Source organism: Artibeus jamaicensis, unplaced genomic scaffold, assembly GCF_021234435.1.
Source record: "Artibeus jamaicensis isolate MK-2021 breed Jamaican fruit bat unplaced genomic scaffold, CSHL_Jam_final contig_415, whole genome shotgun sequence".
NCBI classification, from domain to species: Eukaryota; Metazoa; Chordata; class Mammalia; order Chiroptera; family Phyllostomidae; genus Artibeus; species Artibeus jamaicensis.
The window spans coordinates 34,300,964-34,318,601 of NW_026521823.1; the positions used below are offsets into that span (position 1 = coordinate 34,300,964).

At 43.7% G+C, this 17,638-nt stretch overlaps 1 protein-coding gene across 1 annotated transcript in view; it reads right to left on the reverse strand.

Annotated features, from left to right (window-relative positions):
- The window catches only part of ABCC4 (ATP binding cassette subfamily C member 4), a 212,172-nt gene that overhangs the window by 105,041 nt on the left and 89,493 nt on the right, over positions 1 to 17,638 (reverse strand). The window contains exons 18-19 of the mRNA XM_037132441.2: positions 17,205 to 17,299; positions 15,280 to 15,426 (exon numbers count right to left, since the gene is read on the reverse strand). Of these exons, the coding sequence (XP_036988336.2) occupies positions 15,280 to 15,426; positions 17,205 to 17,299 (242 nt within the window). The remainder of the gene's footprint in view (positions 1 to 15,279; positions 15,427 to 17,204; positions 17,300 to 17,638) is intronic.

Sequence of the window (17,638 nt, forward strand, 5' to 3'; positions counted from 1 at the left end):
ATCAAGATTAACAAACCCGTGGGCCTGGCTGCCATGACCACCACCCCTGGGCCCATGACCAGCTGGGCACTGAGTCACCAGACATCGGTAACGAGGTTTATCTGAACTAGGCCAGTGGGAGACCTGGCCCAGTCTTCTACTGCCCCATCTCTTTCGATCGACACAACAGCCAGACGGGAGTCCTGCAATATGAACGTCATTTCACTGTTTTCCCAACAGGAACCTTCTCAGAGCTCCATTCTGTCCGCTCCACTTACTGAGATCTTATTCATCTCCCATTGAAAGTCTATACGAGCCCAATTAAATACTGAACTGCATTTCCAAAATAGCCTACATAAAGGTAGCTTTGTCTTTATGCAAATGATTAACGCACCTTTGAATGATTAACAGCATTTCTAACTGGACAGGATTTGAGATCTCTCTCCGTCTGTCTGTCTGTCTGTCTGTCTGTCTCTGTCTCATATGAGTCTCCTCTCTCTTTCCCTCTCTCTTGAAGTTAACAAGTTCACACCAAATGCTGAGCTGTTTCCAGCCCCGGACAGGACCTGAATGTCAAAGAAGAGCTCGCTATGATACAAGGGTGCCACTTCGTCCCTTACAGTACCAAATACCATGAATTTCAGAGAGAAGATTGTCCCAACATATGATCAGTTATAAAACTACAAAAATTTTATTTTCAGAAGTCATGACAATGCACTGGGGAAGACGTCTCTCTATAATGTAGCGTCACAAGAAGAGGCAGAAGTTTTCAGAAGCAGGAACCTGTCCTACGAGTGAAAGATTTTCACCTGTTCTGGGAAAACTGATTGATAAAGGCAAGAGAGCTCATGCATCAATAAAAGCTGAGTAACAAGAATGAGGAAGATGAAGACCAAAGAATCTGAAATACTTCTTACTCAGTTGTTTGTAACTCAAAGTTTACATAGCAACACACACACTCAGATACTTGCATCCCCCCATTACATACACCTTGTAACATGTGTTCTATGTGATGGATTGTCCAGGTCATGTGAATTTTGTCACTTTTTGAAAATACTTCTGATTAATGTGATGTCACATTCATTTCACAGGAAATACTATACTACACATAACCTTTACCTTAACAGCCACCATTATTGTGTCAAATATTATAAGACACAGCAAAGGGTGACATATTTTCAGAAAACGCCCCTGCTGAATTCAGAACACAGTATCTGGTTACCTCCTGCAAAATCCCAGCGCACGGGCAAATGGAGATACTGAATGATTGTTGAGTTAAAGTCTGTATGCTAATTAATGAGGAGGGGCAATCTGGTTCTTTCATTTTCGATTACAGGTACCCTATCACGGTGGCTCCTCCCCTCGCCCCCCCCAAAACCCCCAATGAGACAAGAACAAGAGGGCTGATTGGGCAGGGAGGAGGTGAAGGGCATGATCCAGCTGTGCCCCACTCGGGAGATGTAAGACATTGCCCCAGAGTTCTTGTTATCTTGTTGCTACTGAGGACGAAATGAGACAATGGAAATGACCGTATTTTGACTAGTTTAAACTTTCAGATAAGTTTACGATGCTGCCATAAAATGACAAGACACGAGGAAATATTCCAAATCGATTACACTCCGAGCTGCTCTTCAGTTTGATGGGGAACAAAATTCTAACTGCCATCAGAGGAAACCTCTAGCACGCAACAGATCTCGGGAACATCCGAGGGTGCGTGAAAACTAACAGAACAATCCTCTGGCATCTTTACAAACAGCACCATTTTTGTGTTTTTTTACGTTTCTATCTATCACATTATTTCTAAGCAAGTTCTGCAGGATGGCAGCCCCCATGGATTTCAGAGCAGAAACCTTACAGCCATTACTGAGGGTGAATACTGATTCAGGGCTAGTTAGGTGCTTCCTGCCTAACTGTAACTACTGCAACTACATGGCAGGTGGTAAGCCAGTCAGCGCCCCATTTCCACATAGGTCTCTGCACCCAAAACTCCCAGTGTGCATTTCTTCATATACCACAATGCTGTTGCACCCAGCCAATGATATACAGCATTTAAATTGTTGGCTTATTAATGCTAATCGCGCATGATGGATACAAGAGTTGCATTTGTTTTGTTGGGTGTAGTATTTCTTTAACTGCTTTAAAAATACAACCTGGAGTTTATAAGAACTAAACCCCAAATTTCATTTTCTCCCCAGGCTGCTGTGAACGGCATCGGACCTAAGTGTCAGGATGTTCATCTGATCGCAACGCGCAAGGACTGCCCGGAATTAACTGGAGTGAGCAAGCCACGGAATGTCTCTAAAAACATCCCATGAATAAAATTTGAAGGCTCGACAATCTGAAACTGCCTTAGGTCAACTTTAACTTTCACTTGTGAAATTTGCAATTTTTCATGCTTTCTGAAAAAGGTGAATACATAGAAGTTCTACATTTGACCAGTGACAGCATTTTAGGGAAAAAAAAATCAAGTAAGTTCTTGCTACTCCTAGGAAGTACATCCACTTCCCTGGAGTAATTCCAACATTCCATTTAAAGAGAACTGACTTTATAAAACTTCCTTCATTACACAATAGACCTGTAATAAACTTCAGCCGTATCATTTTCAAACAAAAAGAAAACCAGATGTTTGGTACTTATATGCAAAATGGAGCCCTAATTGTGAAACTAAATTAAATTAAAACGAACTGTGGGAGGAAACCAAGCCCCAGTGAAAACAAAAACAAAACAAGCAAACAAAACACACGCTGTTTAATTTTGTGTTATGGCGTGTTAGTCTTGCTCATTTACCTATTTTTTCTGTGTGCCTGAGAAAACACACACACCCTTCCCTAACTCTGCACTGTTTCATCAAAATGAACAACTTCATTTGGATTTTGTAAAAAAAAAAGGGGGGGGCACAAAGAAAAACAAATATTATTATCATGTCACTTAGTTAAAAATCAATGTCAGCTATATGCAAGGCGCTGTTTTAAATGCTTCCAGTATATTAATTCTCACGGGCATAAAGATGGCCAGGACTGTTCCTAGGCTCTCAACCCAACTGCACGAGTCACATCGAGGCAGAGAGAGAGGTTAAGTAACTCAGCGAAGGTCTGTCTGTTGTGGCAGGGCTGCCGTTCACCTTCAGCGGGGCTGATTCCAAAGTCTGTTGTGTTTACCACGGGCCCCACAGAACCCAAATCCTATGGTTCAAAACCACTCCCGGTCAATAAAGTACAGCCGTTCTGATTGGTGGCAGAGAAAGTCAAGGGTCACTTCATTGGCTGGTTCATTTTCTAACTATAAATTTGACATCTCCTTTTTTTAAAAATCCGGCAGAATGAATCTCATTTTGACAATCTAATAGAAAGAGGCCTCTCTCGTGCTCACACACACTCCCCACCCTGACACCGCACTGGCACTGCTGGAGAAAAGTATGCTTCCGTCAAGAGGATCCCAACCACGCCGCTGCGGTGACCAGCACGGCCATTCCAGAGCCACGTTCCCGGTGGAACTGGGACTAAGTGACCTCCTTCTCAAGCCCCTGCCTGATCAGAGCGTTATTTTTTGTTAATTTTTATTTATTTATTTTTAGAGAGAGGGGAAGGGAGGGAGGGAACCATCAGTGTGTGGTTGCCTGTTGCGTGCCCCCATCTGGGGACCTGGCCTACAACCCAGGCACGTGCCCTGACTGGGAATCGAACTGGCGGCCCTTTGCTTCACAGGTCGGCACTCAGTCCACTGAGCCACTCCAGCCAGGACCCAGTCATGGCTTTAAAATGTCTACAACCAAAGTTCCCTCTCAGTGGACATCAAATAAAAAATGGAACATGAGAATTGAGGGACGAGAAAGGATGAGCTATAGTTTTAAAAAATATCCAGTTTATCCAGAATTTAAAAGGTCCTCATTTCGTCACCTACCATTTCTAACCCTAATCTCATTGAGGAAATGTATCTACTTTGATACATTACAAGAACCAAGAGAAGCAGACATACCTGTAGGCCCGAGGCCAACTGAACCTTCAACTCCTACAGTGTTTCGTTTGGGTAAAAATCGGGGAGAGATTGGAAAACTGGCGTCCCGGGGAATGAAGGCCTCTTCACTCAGTATTTAGAATTCCCTTGCGTTAGGAGCTAACTCTGTTCACCTGGTGTACAGCTCGACAATTTGCTTCTGAACAGCAGCTTATCTGATTGTACGACACACTGCTGATGGCCCGGATTACACAGGTACTCCCGCTTACTTCTCTGGCTATTTACGTCAACAACTGTTTATTCAGTCCTGAGGTCAAGAACAACAGTTTTCTAGGAATACGGATTACTCATCATCTTGAAATGCGTGTTGACATTCCTTTCATTTATAGGTCTGTGGTAAGAGGAACTCTTAAAAGCCGGCGTCCTTAAGAAACACTGCTGTCTACACGATCGTTTTTTGGCGAATTCATGAAACCATGATGATTCCTTTAGCATTTTAATGCTAAGGAAAAGGGAAAATAGAGAAAATTTATATAAGCATGAGATATAATTTTAAGATGTTAATACCCGTTTTATTCTCCAAAAAGGGAATAAGAAGGATTTTATGGTTCCTGCCAAAGAAATAAATTTTATGAGTGGAAGCCATTCTGACGCTAGCAGGGGACGGGCTGAGGAGGGAGAAAAATTCTAACGATAACTCATACAAGATAGCAACTATCTCCTTCCTAATTTATTTGTGATTATTTAAAGTAATGAAAAAATTAACCCATGACTCTGGCATCTCAAAGCAGCCCTGCTGATCTAGATGCAGGGAATTAATTATATTATGCAGAGAAACAGATTTAAGGACAAATACACATACACTGTGGTATCTATTCTATTTGTGTAGAACAAAAAGAAGTGGGTAGCTCAAATAAAGTGAAGGATGAGATCAATCACTGCATCAAAAGAACACTTCTAGAAACTTCCACTTGAAGTTCAGAGAGAAATCACTAACTAATTATTGACTTAAACATCCCAAAACCAGGGCCTTAGGCTGAAAAATCAACCAGGGCAGAAACACGGGCTTCTTACAGACGTTGTTAGCAAGATGGTGCCCAGTTTCGCCCTCTCCACCAGCAGCCGAGCTGGAGGCGGGGTTTTCCTATCCCAAGAGCATGACCATACTTGGAGAATGTCTGGATGAAGATTCTCAAACACATAACAAGTCTAAAATAGACTTTCCAGGTGTTCAAGAAGTTGAAACATTTCCCCGTGTGATACAATCTATTAAAATGCAAATGCAAAAAAAAAATGAAAGAAAAATATTTCCAGAACAGAGAGCTTGATTTTATGATAGCTTCCCATGTAACCACAGTATTTTAATACACTTCCACTCAAAGTGTACTTTGAAGCTTATTGTCTTTTTCCCCCCTAGATATTAAAGAGTTTCTTAGCTAAATGAAGAGGGAGTTTCTAAAGGATTAATCCTGGTTACCAAAAATGAGAAGGGTGCTCGGCAGATCACAATTGATTTCATGATAATGTTACTTCTGGAGAAGATGTCATTTTACCTACTATCAAAGCGCTCGTAACAACACACTTCTAAAAAGCACAAAGAGAATTGCTTGTTGACACTTAAAGGACAACAGTGAGAGGCCCCAGCTTCGCTCTCCTTTCCCCGACACTTTCCGGAGATGAGCTCTCGCACCCAGGCAGTCTGCTGGAAAAAGTGAGCACAGCCCCGAGATTGATGAGAAGCCAGGTTGGGTTTGCTGTAATCTTAGAGATTGGGATCTTAAATAAAGAATCGCTTACTTTTGTTTCCTAAATTCCTCTCACACCGCCATGGCTGTGATTTCACTCGGAAAACAATTGTTCTAGAAGTTGCAGAACACTTTTCGGAAATTTTAGGAAGTCAAGGCCAGCCACTTACACAACTGACTAAGGAACAAGAGATCTGCCATAGGGCTACGCTTGTACGTGTGTGTGTCCTGTGTGTATACTAGTGTCAAGAGCTCTGCTCAACACCTGCACTACATTTGAAACCTGTATCTTTTCTGTATGGAACCAGAACATCGCGCCCTGGCTGGTGTGGCTCAGTGGGTTGAGTGCTGGTCTGTGAACCAAAGGGTTGCTGGTTTAATTCCCAGTCAGGACACCTGCCTGGGTTGCAGGCCAGGTCCCCCAGTAGGGGACACATGAGACAGAACCACCCATTGATGTTTCTCTCCCACTCTTTCTTCTTTGCTTCCTCTCTCTAAAAATAAATAAATAAAATCTTTAAAAAAAAGAACACTGGCACACCTTTTTTTTTTTTTTTTGGTAAAGAAACAGTCCTCTGTCTGCTTTATCTGGGTCTGCAAATGTCTTGAAGACAGGGACTTTCTGCCCGAATGCTTGAGATCATAACCAACAACTAGGAGATAACCAATGAATGTTTCATGGGCGAAAAAGCCCCCGTTTTTACCTGTTAGCAACTGGAAGCCAACAGAAACGAAGTGGCCAGCACAGCCAGCAGAAGCGGGACACCATGGCACCTCCCCCTCCATCTCACCTCTCTCTCCGGTAAGTGTTTAAAAGTCCACTGGTATTTTTAAATGGATGCGAGTCTCCCGTTCACTTCTTACGGGCATGTAGTTGATAAGGTAAAATGATAAAATACCAAATATTTAACCCACATGGCTGCCAAATCCGTCTTCAGTGCACAACTGAACCCCAAGAAAATGTGTTAGGTGTCTGGTGGTTTCACTGCCTCGACGGGCAGACAATGCGACTTTGCGACTTGGACCCTGGCCTACTACTAGTCCACGAACCCCAGCTTCCAAGAACCAGTGGATGTGGCTTTTCTCTTCAGGCCTTCATATAACAGAAACAAAGTGTCCACCATAAAAAAATCTATTACAAATTCTACTCGTGAAAACAAATTATAGAGAAAAACTCAATTTAATATAAAAACCAAGACAAGAAGACTAATTCTATTGCAACACTATAAAGTTCCCTTGTTCTTCACGGCTGGGGCATGGCGAGAGGCAAATACACTCCTGAAGCCATCCCTTCTGCTTTCCAGCCTGCAAATACTTAGCAATCAGCTACAATGTGTCCAAATCGCGGGCTGGGAGGCTTTCGGAGGAGGAACACAATAGATACGCTCAGAAAGAGCCCAGGGCTAAGAGGAGAGACAGTCAGTCAACACATAATTACCTAAATTATAATTTAACTTGTAATTGTGGCAAGTACTATAGAGATGTGATTAAAAAACACAACTAAACTTTAAACTCTATGTGAAATGAAATGTCAGGCTCAACATGGTAAATATCCGGATTTTCCCCCCCATTTTCTTCATGGCAAAACAGGTCCGAATGTTTACAATACAAGGCTTGGGGAGGAAATGACAACAGAAGATGGGATTCCGGTTTTAAAATGAAAACAAAAGTTCACCCCATGGTCTCATAACGGAGTGTTGCCATCACATCTTCCGATGACCACCCGGGTGAACAAATGAAGCGAAGAGAAAAGCAAAAGAGGATTCACGAAATAAAGTAGCACATGCAAACGACCAACAGCCGTTCATCGCGCAAGGGCTCGAGCCTGAACTCTGAGCCCGAAAATGGAAAATATCTGGGTCGAGAATTCAAAAATTAAAATAAAGACGGCAAATGCTGTATTGGGGAACGCGATCCATTTGACCGGTTGTCTGAGACGCCGACTCTCAGAAGAGCGCTGCCGACAGGAGGCACCCACCAAGGAGAACACCGCAGGGCAGTGCGCATGGGGTGAAAGGCAAGCCAGAGGGTGCCCATCAGACAGGCACCCAGGGGCCGTCACTGCCCGTGCCTGTCACAGGTAACTGCTTCTTGGTTCCTCTTCAGAACCTTATCAATACATGTATATAAACAAAGTACATGAACAGTAAAAAAAATCAAATCTCTCAGGGGAAGCACTTGGCATTCTAGCAAACCTGGACGGCATTTCAATCCAGCAAATCCACATTGATCCCACTTAGTGTTGGAAGACCATGCTTTCCACGTATTGGGCTCTCAGTAATACACTTCTCAATATTATTCGTGTTGAAACTGGCCCAAAAAATGATTCCAGTTTCTCTTGAAATGGCTGTACAAAAGCAATGAGCTATGCACTAGAAGGAGGCTGATACATTTGGTAAACTGCTGAAGTGGGGGGGGTGGAAAGGGACTTTTAAATGACAGGACTTGAACGACTATAAATTATGTATAACACTTGTAATTTAATTATAAAATTATTTAATTTATAAAGTAACCACATATCACAAATCCCATGCCAAACTATCAAGTATACTAACACCAGGAGCTGGGATTCACCAGGGAAGTCTTAAGTCCTGAAGACAGCCCAGTGCTAAAATCTAAGATGTCAAACAATAAACACCTGGGAGTTTGGGGACATTGACATCAGAGTCACAAATGTTAAAGGAGTAAACTTATAAGAGGGCTGTATGTATCCTAATACATAAACAAATGGAAAATAAGAAAACACAAGTAAAATAGCATCATTTCGTTTTCCCAAGATAACACACCATTACAAAACCACCTCCGAACAAGGCACAACCTTCCCAAATCTTATCTCTTTAACACGTTACTGGACAACCACAAACACGGTGCTTTTTCTGTTACTAAGTCGTCAGCATTTCCATGTATGGTTATTGCGGAGGGGAAAAAAAACATGAAGAAGGAGTAATCAGAACATTCTAATAGATTAAACGTGTACACCCAAATGGTGTGATATTTACCAGCCACAGACAAGTGCTGGAATAATCACCTCTGGAGAGATTGCTGACAAAATAACAATAGCGGTCAAATACACACAATTATGTAACTATTTAAACTCGTAACAAAGGCTTTTATGATACTATTAGCAGTAAATGAGCAACTCCCATAAAATATGACTTACTATCACTCTGATAAGCGTTTAAGTACATACAGCCATTGTGATGTCAAACGACATTATTTTTAATGGGTGACAAGCCGACAGGATTTAATTACCACACCTACTTCAAACTATTAACTGTTTTCATTCAAACCTAAAAAAAATAATATTTATGTGGCTATTGAGAATCATTATGATTGATGTCATCTTTTGTGTTGCTCCCTTTCCAGTCACTTGCATTTGTTATTATTAACCAGGAAAAATGAAAGGGGAAATGTGTGTTTTTGTTTTGCAACAAAGCTGTTCTGATGATGACTAACTTCTTCCTTTGAACACAAAAAAGGCTGTTAAACTAACTAATGTACTTATAAAAAAATGTTCTTTACAACGTGCATGAAGCAAGAAAAGGAAGAAAAAAAAAACTCCAAAAAGCCTATAGGACTTAAGCCAGAATTAAAAGCGACCGAGGCCAGAGGAGTGCATGAAAGCTGTCAGGAGAGTTGTTATTCTTATTCTCAATTTCTTACAGCTCAGCTGCTCTCAAGGAAGAAAAGTCATAGTTTCTTTTAACCAGATCCACAAACAGATCTCACTTGAAAGGAAACACAGCGAGTGACTTGGCATGAATGGGCCTATTACCAATTTTCCAGCCTCACTGCTGAATATTTATGCCGGTGACGAATGATGACACTGGGGAAATATTTTAACACGGAGCCTTGCCTTGTAAATCGTCTGAATGATGCTGTGTCAAAACAACCCCTCCCATAAATCAGAGGCTTTAGGACCAGTATTTCTTGTTCGAACACGCTACCCGCTCAGCAGAATCACTTGTGTGAACAGGCATAGATTAATGTGTGCGAAGCAAAGCCATCTTAGCTCTTAACTTATAGAGCTATAATTTAACAGGTCTATTATCGTCAAGGTAATTTTGACAGTGCTGAAATATTATACTCGTTAAAAATATGCATTTAGCCCTCACGCCACTGGTCATTGGAACCGAATAGACAAATAGGCATCCTTACAATTATCTTTCTTCTCTACTGATGACTCTTGTTTCTGGCAAGGCAGCGGGATGTTGACGATTGATCTGATAAACAGCATAGCAGTACGGTTTTTCGGGTGGTACGAAAAGCTCACCATGTTGCTTCCAGTTCACTTCTCCACAAGTTATTTATTCAGCAACTCGGAGCAGATGCCAAGAGGTCCGTTTCCAGGTGGAAGAAACAGGGCAAAGGTTCCGACCCAAACTCCCCACCACCCTCAAGTCCTACACACCACTCACCCTAATCCAGGGTGTTTTAGACTTGTGAGCTCACCTACAGAGCCTCGTTCCCCACTCCGTCGAGCTGAAAATGTTAATCCTCAGGGCAACCTAGATTTTTTATTAGGGAGGGACACAGGAACATGTCTCTCTTAAATTCCAATGTAAACATTCCTTTTCTATAACACCTCAGTGGGTGCAGGTACCCTCCCCAGAAGAATAAAAATGGCAAAAGATGTCGACGTGTTTCTCTTTCTCTCTGTATAGTGTTTTAGCCCTAATTTAACTTGATCTGTAAAGAAAGAATAACTTAAATTTACACTTTTTTTTACATTGGGGGAATAAATACACGCACGCACACACACACCCCCACGGCGGAAAACATGGCCCCGAGAAAGGAACGCACTAACACCGGCCACAGCCCAACGTTAATGCTGCATTTCCCAGAGGGAACAAACAACCACAGCACCCACTGACACCAGCGGCTCGGTGTCTGAAAGCCAAATCCACGAATCAAAAGCAAATAAACAACTATTTATCTGGAATTCATGACAATCCACACACTCGGCCAAGTGTTATGTCACCATAAGGAGGCATGAAGAAAACAAGACAGCAAGCTCTCCGCTCCTCTTGTCTCTAAAGCACAGGGTGAAATTCTAGAGACATCTGATAGCAAAGCAATGTCCCTGATGCCTCCGATGATGTGGAAGAAAACCGAAGAAACCTCGGTCCCATTTCCCCTGACCTCGTGTTGACTCAGGTCATACCAATGACCATATTCTACCCTTTCGGAATGAAAATACGTCCGGTTAAGATGCCAGCAGCCACTTAGTCCAGTTACTAGGTGGAGAAGGTGCCAATGAAGAAATCCAAATAGCCTAGTTTGAAATACTAGCTATTCTGGGTCAACACGGTGAGTCATTTTTTATAAAAACAGAAGAGTTTAATGTTCCAAACATTATAAACCAAGGCAATGCTTTTCGAACCTCCTTATCACCCTGACCGGTGTAGCTCAGTTGCTCGGGCTTCATCCCGCCAAGCCAGAGGGTAGCCGGTTCTATTCCCAGTCAGGGCACATGCCTGGGTTGTGGGTTTGGTCCCCAGACAGGGCACATATGAGAGACAACCAATCAATGTTTCTCTCCTTTCCCCTCTCTCTAAAAATAAAGTAACATCTTTTTTTAAAAACTAGATAAAAAATCAAATCTCCTATCAACAGTATAAACTACAAAGACCCAAGCTATAAAAATAGTATTTCCAAGAAAGCTTTCTTAAAAAAAAAAAAAAGTCAACCCGTTTTACTATATCCCTGAAATAATGCAGATCATGCTGCCCTCTTGTGCCAGAGGGAAAAAATAAATCGGATTCTGTCCATGCAAGAACACGATTTACATTTAAAATGGAACTCCTCTCCTAGTTTCTGAATGGCTTACTGCTGACCTGGGAGTTGCATTACCTGTGTATGAAGATCTGATAGAACTGAGCCCTGGCTGGTGTGGTTCAGTGGATTGAACACCAGCCCTCCAACCAAAGGGTCACGGTTCGATTCCCAGTCAGAGCACAAGTCTGGGTTGTGAGCCGCGTCCCTGCTTGGGGGCCTGTGAAAGGCAACCACACATTGATGTTTCTGTACCTCTCTTTCTCCTCCCTTCCCCTCTCTCTAAAAATAAAACAAAATCTTTTTTAAAAAAAGGTCGGAGAGAGCTGAAATGAGGACACAATGACAGATGGCAGTGGTCAACGAGGAACAGGCAGACACAGTAGAGGGCCAGCGGCCACCGACCGTGTGCACAGGACACGTCCCAACTCCGACTGCAATCGAAATGAGCAGGGGGCGTGGGGACAGCTGGAAACCACACGGCTCTTTCACAGACACGCACGATGCCATTATCAAAACACATCTTAGGAGGAAAAGAGATGAGTGAGAGCAAGGAAGGTCAAAAAGGAAAAGGAAAAGGAAACCAGCCCTGCCCCTCTAAGACCACACACACTGGCTGATCATTTTACCCAAATAACCAGTTTATCAGGCTGTGAGAGATGAGTAGACCACAAGCTATGGCATCGCACAGACTACACCAAGTACGCTTTACACAACCACGTACAGGCTCAACGTGGAGAGTAACGACACAGTCAGGTCGCTCGGCGCAGTGAAACCTTCTTGCCAATCAGTTCCCTTGAATGGCTACACTGCAGGGAAACTTTGCTAGTAAGAGAAACACACACTTTCCAGGTGGCCTCTGCCCTCGTCCTGAAACCCAAATGAACTTGGGACTTCAGCAGGGCAGCTGGGGTTTCGGGACCCTATCCCGAAGGCCCTGGTTCTCTGCCTAAGTGCAGAGCATCCATCCCCCACTGATGAGCAAAATGCATGAGGATCTGGGGGAAAATACTAGAAGGGAGACAGCTCACCTGAGGTGGGAGCATCGTGAATGAGTGTAGAAGACATTGCTACAACCCTGGTCGGGGTCACTGAGAAGATTTCAGAGAAGCGGGTCCTGGAGATGGGTATGGGAGGGAACCCTGGCCAAGTCCTCCACAAATCCAAACTAGGCTAGGGTTCGGGGAGACCCAGCAGGCCTCGGCCTGGAGTTTCTGATGTCTGTACCACTCACCACCCGAGTCCAGCTTGCTGCAAACTACAGAGGGTCACAACGGTTGGACTTGTGATTTTTCCACTTAACTATTTTTCAGCTTTAGAATGGTGTAAAAGCTGTACTTGTTCAGTAGGAACTGTACTCCGAAGTCTGAATTTTGATCTTGTCCCAGGCTAGTGATGGACAGTACGGTACTCTCTCACAGTGCTGAGCAGAGGGGTGATGTTGCCCAACCGGAGGCCAACGTAAGGGTGCTGAGCACGTGTAAGGGAGGGCAGGCTAAGCGCGGGTGTTTGGTAAGTCAGCGTCAGTAAAGGCATTCTTGACTTGCAATGGTTTCAGCTTACGTGGGTTTATTGGATGCAACCCGTGAAATCGAGGAGCCTCTGTGCACACTGACCAAAGGCTCATGTGTCCTCTCCGTTTCCTAAAAACGGGGGGTTGTCAGGATCCTGAGCTCAGAGGAAACTGACTCTGAGTCTCCCCGAGAGCATGCTCTGGGTCACGGTGTCGAGAAGAGCACACGTGCCTCCTGATCTCCATGCTGCTCAGAGAACGCGCTCTGTCACTCTGGGGCCCCGAGGCTGTGCTGGGCACTCGTACACACTTAACAGAACTCCCAAACCGAGCATGTCTACCCCTCTACTCTAGAAGGGGATTTTAAAAAATATATAACCATTAAAGTACACAGAATCGACGATGTCAACTACGAGACAAAACTCATTGTCTCGGCTTGCTCTTCCCACTGTAAAAATTACAAAAATTTTAGCCAAGCGGAAATGTAAAATCAACCATATAAAAACAGTTCTTTAATCGAAAGCACCTTTGAATCTACCACTAAGAGAGTACGTCATTCACGGCCCCTAACCACTCTGGGCCAACTAGGCCGATCCGTGGAGTTCTTACTTGGGCTTCTATTTTCTTGAAGGAATCAGGTCCTGCCAATAGGGATAGGAGGGAGAAGCAAGATAAGCAAGCGCTCCCACGCTGCTCTGAGACTGGCAACCTCACAGATTCAGACTGGGTCCCAGACTTTTGAATAATGAGTAACTCGGTACTGGGAGAAGCCTGCAGGTCTCAGACAGGAAGAGTCCGGCTGACTGCGAAAATGGAAATTCGGGTCCACTGCGTGCTTTTCAAATTAGCTGGCAACATGGAGCAACTTCTCGGGCGTAATGGGACGTGAGTCCAATCGCTTTCTGACTACAGCTGCAATAAGACTGTAGGTTTGTCTGCCGTTTGCACTTCCTTGTGCTCACCTAGCGTCTGGACCAAACAGTACTTTCTGGAGAGTCTGCTTTGATCTCCACAGAGGTCTTGTGAGACAGGAAGGGAGGCAGCAATTGTGTCCGTCTCACACGCGAGAAGCCGAGATGCGTCACTGCAAAGATGCATCAGGCTGTGTGCTAAGCGAGTGCTGCTCCAAGAGCTGGGAATGTATCAACCTGGGTAATTCCCACACTATCTCAAAGAAGGAGGTGTGCACAGCATCCTCCTTTTACAGATGAGAAACCCAAGTGCAGAGAAACTACGTAACGAGCACGTAAGTGTCAATGTAACTGTAACCAGCTACTACGCAGTAAGCAGCACCGGGACGGAAGCCAGGCAGCGGGCTATCAAGTCCCTACTTTGAACCACGGCAGCATCCTGCTTGGAGATGTGCCTGCCCAGCAGTGTCGAGGGACTCTGGGTCACCTGGCAAGTTCATGGCCAGACCAAGGCTTCTCCTGGGCTCCCTCCGCCCCACCTCCCTACCTCCAACAATTTTGTCAGTTATTAGCTGCAAAAACACAGTTGCCCTGGGCCTCACTGCAAGTCTAACCAACAGAACAGAGGGGGATGCAAGTGGAATGCCTAACTCTTCCGAGGAACCCAGGTCGGCGGCTACACTTTCAGAAACAAGACAAGTCAAAGCCCCCCAGGCAGAGACATCAACCACATGGAAACCACCAAGGACACATGTATTGAAAATCTTCCTACTGACAACCCACCTGGCAGGTCTGACCAGGTCGCTAATAACTGGTAACCGAAGGTCTACTTTAAAACTATAGAGTTAATAACTTTTACTGAAGAGGATATTTGCATTTCACCCATCTTGTGTTTTAATTAATTTTTCATGACCACCTTAGGTAAACTGCATAAAGCAAGGGCCAAGAGCTCTGGTTTAGAAATGGGTGGGCAACAGGAGACATGAGCACTCAGCCTGTCTGAGGGAGGGATTCCTTGCGAGAAGGCCCGTCCTGAAGGGAGGCCCAGCTTAGCACTGTGTGATACAGCCAACGTCCAAGCAGTGAGTCAACGACTTTGACATAGGTCTGCGTGGCACGTACAGTGTTTTGTAGGCCACAGAACGGATTCCTAAATCATTCTGCAAAGTCAACAGTCACTTGTTTTTCCACACACACCAATCGGAGGGACAGCTTGTGTGGCCTTCCACGCAGTTTCTCTGGTGGGAAGCATCTGTTGGCGAGGCTTTTCACAGAAAATGAATCTACGCACAGTGAGCGGATTCTAAGCATCGCCTCCATTTTCAAACGCTGAAAGGCAAGCGACACTCACTAAGGGTGTTAACAAGACGCTGTTTACCGAGACACTTGGTATGGGACTTACCTATTGGATTTCTATCGAAGAACAAGACCGGAGCTTTCAAAATGGACTCAAACATTTTGTTGTGTAAAGTTTGTGAAGAATTGACAAGGATGTAGAACACCAACAGACATCTCGTGATGCCAAAAATGACGGTAGCTACAGTTAAACCTGAAAGAAAGAGATGTCACTCAGCCCAGCAGTTCTGCGTTTTCTGCAACAGCCCTCGGAAGTGTCGGGCAGCGTAGAAATTCCACAAAGAACCTGGAGCCTATTAAGAATGTAATGCATTCACGAGATACATTTATAAAGAAGAGTATAAAATAATTTATTTTTCTCTCAAAAAAGAAACTACATGGAAAAATATCAAGTGTCAACTACAATTTCATGGTTGTGTTTCCGAATTCCATCGCGAGTTCTATTAAAATCTCAGAGGGAAGACAATTATAAAAAGTAGGTGATCTTCCCTTCTCCATATCCCAAATCTTACTACTTAAGACACGTGCCATGTTCTAAAATTGTGGTATGTTTTGATACCAGCATGTGGAAGGGGAGAAATAATTGACCATTTCCTTATAAAAACTGCCCAAGTAGCTTTAAAGAATATGAAAATACATGAAGCTATAAGTAGAAAATTTCTTAAATAATTGAATTGCAAAAAAATACAAATTATATTTTAACATAATTAATCTAAAAGAGAAAAAAATCTCTCACAGTTTTACATTAACAAAGCATTTTTCAATGAACGTAATCATTTAAATTATGTATTTTATTAATGATATAAATGAATACCTAGAGTACACATAAAAATTAAAAGAGCTCTCCTAACATCTCTGGAACTCATAATGCAAACTACAGTGGGGATAACTTCGGTAATAAATAATCCATTAAGTACTTCCCCCTCCCCTCGGATGACACGTCACTCTTTCCTAAACTCTGAAAGCTGGTCAAATTCCTGAATTCCATCAGCAGGCATTTTCCTGAGTCTGCTGTCCCCCATGAACACACGACAGAACCCTTTTCCTTCTTCCTCTAGGTCGCCCATGGTCCACCAACTCAGAAGGTAAACATAGCTAATGGATTTCGATTTCTTAGCAAGTGACCAACAAAACAAATGTCAAGTTTCCATGCGTGGTCTCTTACAAACATAACTCCCCTCTGCCTTCCAGGAAAGCCTGTCTGAGAGTTTCCTGCAGGGATGGTTAACATTTCCGATGAGGCTTTCCTTTGAAAGAGAATGTCCTGCTACCTACATTCTAAGCGCTCTTGTGAAAACAGAACGCCGTGTTAGTATCAGTCTGGCAAGCCAGATGTTAAATTACCCGCACAGTTGGGAAGGCGATAACATTGTGATCTCAAGGTAAGGAAGAGGAGGCAGCCTAATTCCCAGACACTGGATTTCTCCCTGCTTAGCTTCCCTCTTCAGTAATTAGTGAAGCCCCGAGAGATGAGCCGCGGGGCGGGGGAAGGGAGCTTCGCACCCCTGCGAGGGAATCACGCTTTTCTTTTGGGGGTCCTTGCTGCCAGAGGATTTCATCCAAGTTCAACAAAAGCCAGGGTTTATTCAGACAGAATTGGAACAATCCGAACCAGAGGGTGGAGATCCGTTCCTAATCCCCTCGCCCAGCCATATAATAATATAAGATTTAGCAAAAGCAACCTATTAGAATAGACAATAGCCACATATTTCCAGTGGCTGATTTTCTGAATGCTCCATCCTGGTTTAACTTCCAAAATCCAGTACAGAGCAAATTAAAAGTCGTCATTGAACCTCTTTCTTCTAGTCGATTTTAAAAATAATTATTCTAATTAATTCACAAAGTAAATGCGACTCAGACTCTTAATCTGTTAAGACATTACTGAATTACTCTTGGAAGCCTAGTTACTCACACAGGCCCATTGTTGGCACCTCAGAGTCTCGTATAATAGACCCGATGATTACACTTTACCTGAATAAACTCCTAAGTACCAGTTAAGATCCAGCTGCTCAGTTACATTTCCTTTTCCATTTACAGTGGTGTTCAGGGTGCTCTGTTTATTTGCCCTATGAACAGGGAAGGAAAAATATTAAGCTGGAGATGAAATTTAGATACATACCAAAACAAAACAAAAAACCCCACACTTACCCTTGACTTGGGAGTCACATTTGTTTAATGCGGGAAGATGACTCCCAGCTCACAGGGCCCTGTGTACATCTACCTTATAAAAATTCAGTTTGAGCCCTGACTGGTGCAGCCCAGTGGGATGGGCATTGTACCACAAACCCAAAGGTTGTCAGTTTGATTCCCAGTCGGGGCACATGCCTGGGCTGCAGACCAGGTTCCCAGGTGGGGGAAGGGGGGGCGGGGGGGGGGCGCATGCAAGAGGCAACCAATTAATGCTT